A 13,333-nucleotide genomic window follows, 5' to 3' on the forward strand; every position below is an offset into this window, starting at 1 on the left:
CACTTCAGCCTACTCCTTTTCAAACACAGATGGGATGATATGTATTTTTTCTGTTTGTGGTACTTTTTAAAAAATTATGTATGTTTTCTTTGTTTGAAATAAACTAAACTAAAAAAAAAAAATTTAAAGGTTTGGGGATTAGAGGATGTCCTGCAGGCTTCTTCTCTCTGATCACATTTGCTCAGCAAATAGTAAAACTCTGATTTGAGAACACCTTCATGGACGAATGAGGATCATGTTGTAAATTCATTCTGGCTCAAACTCCAGACTGGGCCGTTGCATTAAATATTTCACATCATTACATTTAAGTCAGGCTTTTAGAGGCTATGGGCAACAAATGTTTTTGATGTGATCAGATGTTTTATAAAATCCATAAGATTTATTTTCATATTCTGTTCAACCAATCACCAGTCTCCATCCGTGCTCATGTTACGAGGCTCTCTTCATAAAACTCATCTAAAACCACTAACCGCTGTCTAAGATAAGACTGTTGGTGACAATATTCTTGAAGGTGTTTGTAAAACGTCCCATAATGTCCTTGAGGTTTCTTCATTTGATTTTAGGGCCTTGCTGTTTTGTTGCTTAAACTGTGAAAGAAATCAGTCTCAGAATTAGTCACACACTTGACCTGAACCCTTCCCTGTTTAGAAACGTTGGGAGAAGTTGGCCGCTAACCTGAAAAGAACACTTCTAACTCTTGTCAGCAGATTCCCTCGTGAAAGACCCAGAGACACTTAAACTCCTCCACTTGAGGCAGGACCTCGTCCCTGACCTGGAGAAGGCATTCTACCCTTTTCCGACTCAAGACCATGGTCTCGGAAAGGGGCCGATCTTAATCCTTAGAGTTACACACTCGGCTGTGAACCGCTCCAGTGTAAGCTGGAGATCATGTTCTGATGAAGCCAACAGGATCACATCATCTGCAATAAGTAGAGACCAGATCCTTAGGCCACCTAAACAGATCCGCTCAACACCTTGGCTGCACCGAGAAATCCTGTCCATAAAAATTGTGAACAGAAATGGTGGAAAGGGGCACCCTTGGCCGAGTCCAGCTCCACTTTCTCATTAGTTTTTTTATTTTTCTCCTCAAACTTTGTTTTCTTCTCACAACAGATCACGTCTACCATCAGTCTGTCACAGATTATCATTCAAACCGTCTTCCATTCAGAGCAGTCATTTTCACATTTTAATCATTACCTTTCTCTCCATCTGTAGCTTAAACAGTAATTTAGTCATCTGCCAAATGTTAATGATTGTCAGCGTGAGTAAACGTAGTTTTTTTAGGTGGCGCAGACAGTTATCAGTCGTAGTCCTACAATCATGCTGGACTAACCTTCAAAACAAAAATTATTGTGTCACTTTAATCAGCTTCACAATAATTTTTATTTTAAAAAGCAAATGTAGCCTAAAGTGGAATTTGTTATGAGTGTGTGTGTTTTGCTAACTGTTTATTCACGCCTGTGTGTGTTTCCAGTATTCAAAGTGTCCACGTTATCCTCGAATGTCACACCTGCAGGAAACATCCAGACTTGGTCATCCGGCTGCTGCCTGCAGCCCGTCTGTCTCTCGGCCTGGACGTTATCAGCCTGCAGAAATAACCAGTTCTCCTATTCTGATGCTAATGTTGAGCTGTCTCTGGGACTGTTTTTGTCTTTTCAGCTACTTGTCTGTCTGTAGAGCTGCCAGTTTTACCCCTCTACCTGTAACGCTTCCTCTCTCTGCCTTTTCCCTTCTTCCTGACTTTTCTCTTTGCTCACACGTCTTTGTGTTTTCTCGTCTCTCCCGCGTTCCTGTCTGGTGGAATAACAGTACATTATTAATGCTTTAGCTGCCTTTTGTTTTCTCATACATGCACCGGCTTCATAAAGTGATGCTGCTGACCACAGCGACTCCACGTCAGGCTTGATCTGTCTTCAGAGATGAGGCAGAATAAAAGCCGGTGCAGCTTGACCGACTTTTCTGCTTCATGTGTTCCGGACAAATAAAACCTGACTGATCTGGTTTCAGGTGTGAGAACAGACCCACCCCATATTAGGTTAGGTTCCTTTCAAGTAAATTTCCCTTTCATCTCATGATAATATTGAACTCCAGCTCTTGCTGCGCTAAGCATAATTATAAAAGAAGGTTAAATTAACTCCATTTTAGTGTTCCAAAGGGAAGTTTACAGGAAACTAATTTCTTTGTAATTTGGTACCAATCAGGGAAAATAGCAGAGTGCTCAATTAGTACAATTTCAGTTAATCAAGTCCATTTATTGCATGCACAGCCTCAAGGAGTCTTTTGTTCAGTAGACATTACTTCAGCAGAACAAGGGGAGAAATTGTCAGCTGCATTAATTGTTTTTGATTGCACAACTGTTCCTAGAAAGAGTTTGTTTAGCTTCATCAGTGATTTGTTTTACAAGCCTAAAAGTCTAAAGAACAAAACCACCAGGAAGAGCAGGCAGACCCAGTGCTGAAACTCTGCTCACCGCGCCTTTTAAAGGGGTTTCTCTCCAGACCGTGAGCTTTAAGAGCCAAGGAGATAAGGGGACAGCCATGACAGAAGCATGCTCAGACATTCAGCCATCACTTCATCTCATTTACATGTTACAGCAAGGACTCAGGAAGTCTTCCAAAAGCCTCCTGGTTCTCCACAGCCGAATTGTCACGAGTTAAAGGGCAAAGTATCTGTGATTTTTTTTTTGTTCTGCTATCAGCGGACACGTCTGGTACTCAGGTGCTTATTAGTTCTGGCCTTTAGCTCACCAGCAGCAGACTGACTAGATTAATCCTGTTGATGCACAGCTTTCAGAACCAGTGTGGAGAGAATACAGAAATAATTTTCTTTTACTGCTCATAAACAATACATTAGTTTATTTTTTCTAAAACTTATACTTTGTTATGAAGTTGTGATCTGTTAATACTCAGGTTGATTCAAAACAGTTTACTCATGTATTTTTAGAAGATGGAAAACCAATTGGCTAGAAAAAGCAGGTCTGAAGGACAGCACAGAGGCTCTCATCATGGCTGCACAGGAACAGGCCCTGAACGCCAGAGCAACAGAGGCCAAGATCTACCAGACAAGACCCAAGGTGTAGGCTAGAGGCCCCTGAGACAATCCACCACATAACTGCAGGGTGTAAGATGCTGGCAGGGAAAGCATACAAGGAATGCCACAACCAAGTGGCTGGCATCGTGTACAGGAACATCTGTGCAGAGTATAGACTGGAAGACCCAAGGTCAAAGTGTGTAACACCCACTAAGGTGGTGGAGAACGAGAGAGCCAAGCTCCTGTGGGACTCCCAGATCCAGACCAACAAAGAGTTGATGGTGAAGCAACCAGAGATTGTGGTGGTGGACAAACAACAGAGACAGCCGTTGTGGTTGATATGGCAATACCAAGTGATGCAACATCGGGAAAAAGGAACATGAGAGACTAGAGAAGTACCAGGGCCTCAAAGAAGAACTTAAGAAAGCCTGGAGTGAAGACATTGATGGTGCCCGTGGTCATCAGGGCACTCCGGCCTGTAACCCCATGGAGGAGTGGCTAAAGCAGATCCCAGGAAAAACATCAGACATCTCAGTCCAGAAAAGAGCAGTTCTAGGAACTGCTGAGATACTGCAGAACCCTCAAGCTCCACCTCTGGTAGAGGACCCGAGCTTGGAAGGATGAGACCACCGCAGAGGGTGAGACAGGAATTATTTTTCATATATATAAACTTGTTCTTTAAATAAAAATCAATAGAAATTAGGGAAGGATGATTGTTTATTGTTACACCCCTCCTGGCCTAGGAATTACCAGGAGTAGCAACACAAGTGTGGTGGGAGCAAACACGAGGACGGATGACGTTTTCAATGATTTTATTAACGGAAGGTGTCTCCGGCAGTATTAAGTAACGAAGAAGAAACAAAAGCCAGAGGTTCCAATTAAGTAACTGTTTTTAAGGTAATAAGTATAGGGTTCTATGTCTGGGCAGGTCCGCTCACACATACAGTACCCAGCCTAGGGGCAAGTTTCTCTCCTTCCGGTCCTGTGTCACTCAATACGGAGTAGTCGTCTCACGTTCTCCCTTTCTCTCTCTCTGGAAGTGGGCGGTTTCCTCTCCAGGAAAGGTCTCAGTGCTGGGTGGTTCAACGAGTCTCGTTCTCCCCACCGTCTCTTGCTGTGTGTCTGTCTCGGTGCTTTTTCTTCTGGCTCTCTGGCAGCTCCATTTTGTTGAGGCCTTAAGCCTGATTTATGCTTCTCCGTCTGCGTCAGTGCGGAGACACACAACGCCATTATCCGTCCTTGCGTAGGGCTCCGGCAGGCACGCAAGTACGTACGGAGTCGAGCCCACTTTTTTAAACATCCGTCGAACGAGACGGATTACGCAAGCTTGTGATTGGTCAGGACGCCGCTGTTGTTTACAGCGCCGCCATTGCAAAGCGAGCCGAGGATAACTAGCGGCAGACACGGAGAAGCTTGAAGAATACCTCGCGAAAAAACTCTAAAAATATGAACATTTAATTCTCCCATGACGGGAGGAGTGAAAAGATGCACAGCAAGCGTTTTATTTGTGGACGGAAATGACAGGAAACGTGGGTTTAGAGGTGGGGAGCGCATGAAGCGGTGGGAGAATGAGAGACAAATATGTCCATGTTAAAAATCTCTTATATACAAAAAACACACAATATAAACACACTATCTTGGACCGATACATGACAGGATACCACAGAGCAGCGCTATGCCCTCTGTTGTTCTGCCGGGCAATTGCTTTGCAACACTCTCCAGGAGACGGAGAAGTACGCAAGCAAAACGCTTCCATCAGTCCGTGCGTGTCTGTCCCTTGCGGAGCTGACGGAGAAGCATAAACCAGGCTTTAGGTGAGTGATAATTATCCGCAGCTGTTGTCAGCTGGCAGGCCGGAAAGGGTGCGTCTCAGCGTGCCTCTCTCCATGGTGCTGGTCCTCCAGGTCAGAGATGGGCAGGAGCTGGAGGGCGCTGTTCAAGGTCCTACATCAAAAATGCTCGAACGGAGCCTGGGAACGCAGGGGTCGTCACATTTATTTTTTATCATTATGGTATGGTTTGATGGAACCTTGGCCTGTAAGTGTGTTTTTGAGGCTTTAACTATTAAAAATAATATGTCTCATTCTGTTATTGTGTATTCATGGCACACATCAAATGTGAAACGTGTTTTCATTTTCTGATCAGTTGTTGACTCTACTGTTGTGATTCTGTCTTTATTATCTTAATTATCCTTGAACAGCGACTCTCATCAGTTTTACTGTATTTGATTCTGATTTGGCTTGGACAATCCTCTACCGTGCACCATCTTGCCACAGGAGTCCCCCAGGGCTCTGAACTAGGACCTCTTCTCTTTACCATATACACCACCTCTCTGGGTGAGATCATTCCTACCACTGCTATGCAGACGACACCCAGCTCTATCTGTCATTTCCACCAGACGACCACACTGTTTCTGCATGAATATCAAACTGTCTCTCTGACATATCAAAATGGATGAAATCCCACCATCTCCAACTCAACCTCTCTAAAATTGAACTACTTGTCATCCCAGCAAAACCATCCATACAGCACAATATCTCAATCCAAAATGACTTCCTATGTCTGGCTACCTCAAAGGCAGTTCGAAAGCTGGGTGTTGTGATTGATGAACACCTGACCTTTAAAGACCATGTTGTCTCTGCTGTTCGTTCATGCCGCTTTGCACTGTATAACACATGAAAGATCAGACCATACCTAACACAACATGCCACCCAGCTTCTAGTGCAATCTATTGTCATCTCCCGCCTCAATTACTGCAATGCCCTTCTAACTGGTCTTCCAGGCTGTACTGTGAGACCTCTTCAAATGGTCCAGAAGGCAGCGGCGTGTCTGGTCTTCAATCAGCCAAAAAGAGCACACGTCACCCCTCTGTTCATTGAGCTCCCCTGGCTACTTCTAGCAGCACGCATCAAATTCAAATTGCTAACATTAGCATACAAAGTCCGAGATGGTACGGCTCCCATCTACCTGAATCCTCTTGCAAAGGCTTACGTCTTGGCCCAACCGCTCCGGTCATCACAGGATCGTTGGCTAGCAGTGCCTACACCATGCTCAGGACAATCCAGACTCTTCTCATGCATTGTTCCACAAATGTCGAATGACCTACCAAGCACAACCAGAACAGGAGCTTCCTTTTCGATTTTGAAGAAACCCCTGAAGACCCTGCTCTTCAGAGAGCATCTTCTAAACTAGCACCCTCCCTGCACCCGTCCCCCTCTCTACTGTCCACTCCGTGTTCCCTCCTCAATGATTCATCATGCTGCCTCACTGCCACCTATGACTGGCTGGAAATTGTTTGTTGTTGTTGTTGTTATTGTTGTTGTTAGACTCAAGGGCAACATGCCGATTATCACTTGCAAGTGTCATGTTCCCGAGCCGAGGTGAGTGACTCCCTTTCCAATCCAACCGGTTCTGAGCTGATTACCCACAGGTGAGGAGCGGATGGGGCTGCAGCTGCACAAGATTCCCAATCAGATACTCGGGTGTAAAAGGAGGATGGAGACACCTCACTACACCGGATGATTGCTCCAGTTTAGGTAGCCCCAGCCACTCGTACTTGTACTTGTTTGTTCGCTTTTGACTCATTTTTGGAATACTCGGATTTAAAACTCGGACTGAATTTTGGATTACGCCTTTGGATTACCCTCACGTCTGGTGTTTGTTTGCCTCCTCTCAGGATCTCCACACAACCTTCCTCGCTCTCGCCGTTTGAACTCAGGATCACCTGTACCACATCCCATCCTCCTCCGTTGTTCCTACCTGGACCCTCTCTGCTACCTCACCGTCCCGGATCGCTCACCCTCTGCCCAGCACTCACCTCACCTTCCCCGCCTCCCTCACTCACCACGAGCGCTACATGGACAAGAGCTGTACAGCTCACGCCTCAAAGGACTTCCCTGTGCTATTTTTGTTCCCGTTTTCCAATAAAGTACTTTTCTTTAACTCTACCAGTTTGTCGAGTTTGATTCTGCATGTCTTGGGTTAGACACTTACCTCGAGTCATGACAGCAAGTCGCTTTGGATAAAAGCGTCTGCTTAATACATAAACATAAACATAAAATGACAGCTGGGTATTATAACAGCCTGTAAGTGTCTTGTTTGTCTTTTCTGCTCCAAGCTGTCAGCCTGAAATTCTTAAACAACTGATCGTGAATATTTAAGCCAATCATCACGTAGAAACCACTTCTTCCTGCAGGAGCTGGAGGCTGGTCTCCCCTCACCTCAGACAGGTACCAGTGGCTCCAGGTGGACTTGGGCGAGCGGACCAAGATCACTGCTGTCGCCACACAGGGCCGCTACGGCAGCTCTGATTGGCTGACGACTTACCTGCTGATGTTCAGCGACATGGGACACAACTGGAAACAGTACAGGCAGGAGGACAGCATCGGGGTGAGCTCAGACTTGCATCAGATCCCAGCTTAGTCCAATCTGAAATAAAGCTCATGCATAAATAACTTCTTTAGGTAACACTTTACAATAAGGTACGGAAAAGTGTGCTTTGTTACTAGGGAACGACTTAGGGGGTAATGAGAAATGAAGCAGGGAAGAATAGGTAGTTAACCAGAAGTTACTGGTGAAAATGCTCATCAGTCTTTTTCAGGGCCTAATAGGTAGTTAACCAATACTTACTGGTAAACACCCAGCAGTCTTTTTCAGGGACTAATAGGTATTATCTATGAATGCAATAAGGAACGAATTCCAAATGAATGTAGTGCCTGTAGACTCTGTTTTGTAAACTTCATGAAGGATGCAGATAATTTGCAATATAGCAGTGATTTAACATCACTGTTTAATCTTGATTTCACTTGTCTGCCACTTGATCATCCATCGTCAGCATCCGTCCGTCTCGAGATCAGAAAAAGCTTTATTACCAGCGCTCCAGCGAACCAGAGCATAGGAACTTGACTCCGCAGCACAGCCTGACCAAGGTTACACACACACAGTAGACAGAACAGATACAGGCATACCACGAGAGCAGCCATAGCGGCGCTCAGATGATGGAAAGTGAAGCCTCCTCCCAAGTACCTACTGAGGAACAAATATGAACTTACTCAATACTTAACCATTACTTATATGTTGTTACATGGCCATCTATCATAAATACATTGAGCTTATTCACACATCATTTTCTTTCATCTTGTATGTGGTAATATTCCAGAGACGGGTAACGAAAATCCTGCAGGTTACAGTGTTAACTGGCTCAAATCAATCACTAACAAAATGTTCAATGTTTAGGGTACAATAAATAATCTGAAATGTACACAAAAATTAACATTTACATTGATAAACTTTGAAATCAACATGTAAAAACACTCTAAAACTACCTATTCTTCCCTGCTCCATTCCTCAGTACCCTTTAAGTTGTTCCCTAGTAACAAAGCACAAATAGATAACTACCCATTAGGCCCTGAAAAAGACTGCTGGGTGTTTACCAGTAAGTATTGGTTAACTACCTATTTGACCCATAAAAAAGACTGATGAGCATTTTCACCAGTAACTACTGGTTAACTACCTATTCTTCCCTGCTTTATTACTCTTACCCCCTAAGTCGTTCCCTAGTAACGAAGCACAATTGTGCGTACCTTATTGTAAAGTGTTACCCTTCTTTAAAACTGCACACATTATCACAAACTGTATCAGCTAATGAGAGTAGCTCTAGCCACGGTTATATTTACAATGGCTTTGGTGTTAAACAGTGCTGGTCTGCAAGGATCAGCCAATTCCACACAAGTGATCACAGCCATCAGGAGCCTTTGACTCTTCATTAATAATGAATGAAGTGATAGAAGAGCTCCGCTGACTGAGCCGACCTGCTGCCCAACACTTGAACCTACTGTTGATGTCTGCAGAGAGGAACAAAGGGGTGGAGGCTCGTCTGATTGTGTCAGTTTTGTGTTGTTTGTCTGGATTAAAACACAAAGCTGGAGTTGTACCATGCTCCTGTTCAGCTGGTCAGGGTTAGGGTCAGAAACTAACCAGGTGACTTGTAGAGTTTGCAGAGGAGTAGTGATGACTATTGTAAGGAAAAGATTGGCTCTATTTTTCCATTCCATGGATGTAATTTAATAAACACATTTCTGCTAGTTTTTAAAGTTTTGCTGCATGTGGGTCTCTACTGCCTCTGTAAACACTCTAAAATGCCTAAATGGTTCCTGGTTTAGTCGGGTTTAACTGAGTTCAGGGACCTTTAGAGCTGTAAGCTGAAACTGTTAAACCCTGTCAGCTTGGTGAAGCAGAACAAAATATGTTTCCATTTGCTTTAATACCAGATCAAACAGTGATCATGTAGAAAAACACGATGCATCCTCAGTGTGAGCAGGAGCGTTTATCCAGAGTGAAGCTGCATTTGTTACAGCGCTGCTGAGAGGAGCTTTTGATTAGATGTTCAGCCGAGGCAATTTCCTCGTGTGGAGAGAAACCAGCTAATCGGAGCGCTGCGAGGGAAAAAAAAAACTGCTTCTTACAGACTGAAATCACTTTGACCTGTCACTCTGCTGAGTCCCAGTGACATCTCAGTGCATTCGGGTACTTGTATGAACTGCAGGCATAAAGAGTGCAAGAAAAGAGACATCAGAGCTGAGGGATCAACCAGAACAATGTTATCTGATTTTTGGTTTCTACGGCTTCTGTCCTATTTTCCCTTTTCAGCCTCAGAAGAAGTGATGAAAAGTTCCCAAAACTTTATTCCAATCAGATCATATTGTTTTTCTATGAATACAGCAAAAACAAAGAAGCTGTCAGCTACTCTGAGTGCAGGATAAAACTAACTATCACCAACAAACTAAAGAAACGTGTGTTTTCTTCTACCCTGAGGATGTGCACCAACATCCAGATTGAAATAAAATTTGTGTACACTGGGCGAACTGACCAAAATATGTCCTTGTTGCTTAAGTTGATTGTTTTGTTCTGCTATGGGAAAAAGGTTTGAAATGCATGTTTGATTAAACAGATGCTGAGCTCAACGTCTGACAAAGAGGTATTTTTATTGATTACAAACTAGAAATTAATACGAATAATACAATAACAAAAATGACAAATGCAGCCTGTTACAGCCTTAGTCAGTGCATTTAATGCTTTGGCTCATGGGGTGCCTTTTAGTAAATTACACAGTCCGATGTTTACAGTACTATGTTGGGTTTTTTACATTTAGGCTAAAGTTCATTTTTCTCAAATTTTCATAATTTCATTCAAATATGTTTAAACATCTAATTTAATTTGGAGCATTTAACAGAATATTTAGCTCCAAAACAAATATTTAATTCACAAAATAAGTATTTAGTTTAGATACTAAATATTTAGTTCCTAATAAAATATTTAGTTTGCAACTGTAACATTTATAAACCTATGAATAACACGGTGAAAATTAGATTTTGAAAAATTAACTGCCATTTTTTCCCTCAGCCTGATAATTGCTGTAAAATAATGTTTAATTTTATAAACGACACCCCATTGTCATGTCGTGGGCAACGTGCTTAACCCAGGACATGAAGCACCACACATGAAAACCAGGTAAGGAAAAAGAGTAAAACATTTTATTAATTTAAGCTAAGAAACTAGGGCGCTGCTCCAGAAAAGCAGGAACAGGAACGGACCGGAAATCTAAAACGAAAGAATAAACAACCGTGAATAGGAGGCGGAACCAGAGAACCAAGAGAATAATGAGTTTGGTGTTTGAATTGTTCTTACGGTCTTAAAACAGTTCTTAGCGGTGGTGGACTGGGTGAAGTTCAGTGAAGGAGAAGCGGCAGGTCCGATGGTTGTAGAGGAGGTGTACAGGAGAAGGTTGTGTGAGTCCAGGGTGTAGGTTGGCAGGCAGGCAGGCAGAGCGATGGAGAGTGGAAGCCAGAGGATCCTGAGTGACGGGACGAGGAAAACAACTCCAGGCGTGGTTAGAGGATGCGAGGCGCAATACTAGAAACAAGAGCATGCAGGATCTCATAGAACAAGTTTGTTGTAAGATCAGGTAATGCACTGGGCTAGAAGCTACCCTGGTGAGAGTGTCAACCGGCATTGGAGTTGTGTCACACCGCTCCATAAATACCCTGGCCCTGTGATTAGCAGAATCAGGATCAGTTGAGCTCGTGCCACGCCCACCTGCAACACAAACAGCTGACTGCCAGGTTATCTCACCTGCTAATAGAGGCAGACCGTGACACCCATACATAACTCTGTCATTTCCCCCGATATAATTTAAGCTAGCGGTTTTGACTTAGGTGTCATAGGGCTAAAATATGCTATTATTGTGGATTAATGAACTCCACAAATAAATGCATTACATTTAATACATATATAAAGCTCTCACACACTGTGCATTAAAATATGCTAAAAGTTGAATAAAAGCAACACATTATAAAAGAAAATTAAAAAGAAAAAACACAACAAAAAAGGAAAATTGCTTAATGATTATAAAATGTATTTTTAAAATGTTCAATTCAGTAAAACAGGATCTGAATTTGCTCTCAACATTTTCAGCTAATTGAGTTTTTAAGAAGGAAATCAGATTGCACGAACAATTTTACTACTGTACTTTTACGTCTTCATCTGGATGCCTAACAGTCAGCAGGGTTTGATGTGAAATACCAACAATGATCAACAACGAGTTTGATGAAAATTGACCAGAAAATAACACGATTTATGTCCTTATTTAAACTAAATGTATTAGTGAGGTAAACTTCATATTTAAGGTGAGAACTTAAATAAATAAATATTATCTGAATGCAGCCTGTTTCCAGTCCTTTTCAGGAAACTCCAATGCCGACAGCGTGGTTCAGTACAAACTGCAGCAGCCTGCCATGGCTCGTTTCCTTCGTCTCATTCCTCTGGACTGGAATCCCAGCGGGCGGATCGGACTCCGACTGGAAGCCTACGGGTGTCCTTACTGTGAGTTCTGTCATCTCCATGGCACTGATTCAAGTCTTTGGTGTTTCAGTGAGAAAGCATCTCCATAATATCTCATTTTCCTCTAAAAGATGTATCAACCAAAAGCCTTTTCTGTTTCAAATCCTCAAACATTCAGGATTCAGACACAAATGGGATCTTAAGGAGTAAGACGGTTGTTTAATCGGTTCATTGAATAAAACAGATTTTTTTGTAGCCAAGGCGCAAACACAGAGCTGACATTTTGGATTTTTAGGATCAGAAAACAAAAAATGTCATGATGAAATAAACTTGTTTTAGCCAGTCTCCAGCTGGGCTGCAACTGTTAGTGACAAACTTTCTAAAATGTATCAAAGTAAGGCTCACTGGTTTCCGTCATACACTGCATGACCTCTGCCTTGTCAATAAAAAAAACTCCTTGTGCAAGCTTCCTCTGAAAATCCACACATTTGTTGCAGAAACCTGGAAACTTTGTCAGTTTAGATTCTGTTATGCAAAAACTAAGAAAAATAAGCATTTTAGCAAAGAAGTTGGGAACCAAACAGTCCTGTGGACTTATTATGAAGCAAAAGCCTGCAACCAAATCCCAACGAAGGAAGAACCTACCAAATGATCGTAAAATGGGAACAAAGATATTTCAGATACTTTGCAACTCTATTTCATTGTCTTCCTCCGCTTATCCGGGTCTGGGTCGTAGGGGCAGCATCCCAACTAGGGAGCTCCAGACCGTCCTCTCCCTGGCCACCTCCACCAGCTCCTCCGGCAGGACCCCAAGGTGTTCCCGGACCAGATTGGAGATGTAACCTCTCCAATGTGTCCTGGGTCGACCCGGGGGCCTCCTGCCGGCAGGACATGCCCGAAACACCTCCCCAGGAGGCATCCTGACCAGATTCCCAAACCACCTCAAAAGACTCCTTTCAATCCGGAGGAGCAGCGGTTCTACTCCGAGTCTCTCCTGAATGTCCGAGCTCCTCACCCTATCTCTAAGGCTGAGCCCGGCCACCCTACGGAGGAAACTCATTTCGGCCGCTTGTATTTGCAATCTCGTTCTTTTGGTCCTTACCCAAAGCTCATGACCATAGGTGAGGATTGGGATGTAGATCGACCGGTAAATCGAGAGCCTGGATTTCTGGCTCAGCTCCCTCTTCACCACGACAGATCGGCTCAGCGTTCGCATCACTGCAGACGCTGAACCAATCCGCCTGTCGATCTCCCGATCCCTCCTACCCTCACTCATGATCAAGACCCCGAGATACTTATACTCCTCCACTTGAGGTAGGACCTTTCGCCCGACCCGGAGTTGGCAAGCCACCCTTTTCCGGTCTCAGATTTGGAGGTGCTGATCCTCATCCCAGTCGCTTCACACTCAGCTGCGAACCTACCCAGCAAGAGCTGAAGGTCAGAGCTGGATGAAGCTAGGAGGACC

General features: G+C 43.6%; 1 protein-coding gene across 3 annotated transcripts in view; it reads left to right on the top strand.

The window, feature by feature from the left end:
* LOC107383449 (contactin-associated protein-like 4) overlaps positions 1-13,333 on the top strand; it is a 164,854-nt gene that overhangs the window by 63,198 nt on the left and 88,323 nt on the right. For all 3 annotated transcript variants that reach the window (XM_054743198.2, XM_070541545.1, XM_070541546.1), the window contains exons 3-4: positions 7,226-7,419; positions 11,763-11,910. In XM_054743198.2, the coding sequence (XP_054599173.1) occupies positions 7,226-7,419; positions 11,763-11,910 (342 nt within the window). The remainder of the gene's footprint in view (positions 1-7,225; positions 7,420-11,762; positions 11,911-13,333) is intronic.

The sequence above is a fragment of the Nothobranchius furzeri genome, chromosome 11, assembly GCF_043380555.1.
Source record: "Nothobranchius furzeri strain GRZ-AD chromosome 11, NfurGRZ-RIMD1, whole genome shotgun sequence".
NCBI lineage: Eukaryota > Metazoa > Chordata > Actinopteri > Cyprinodontiformes > Nothobranchiidae > Nothobranchius > Nothobranchius furzeri.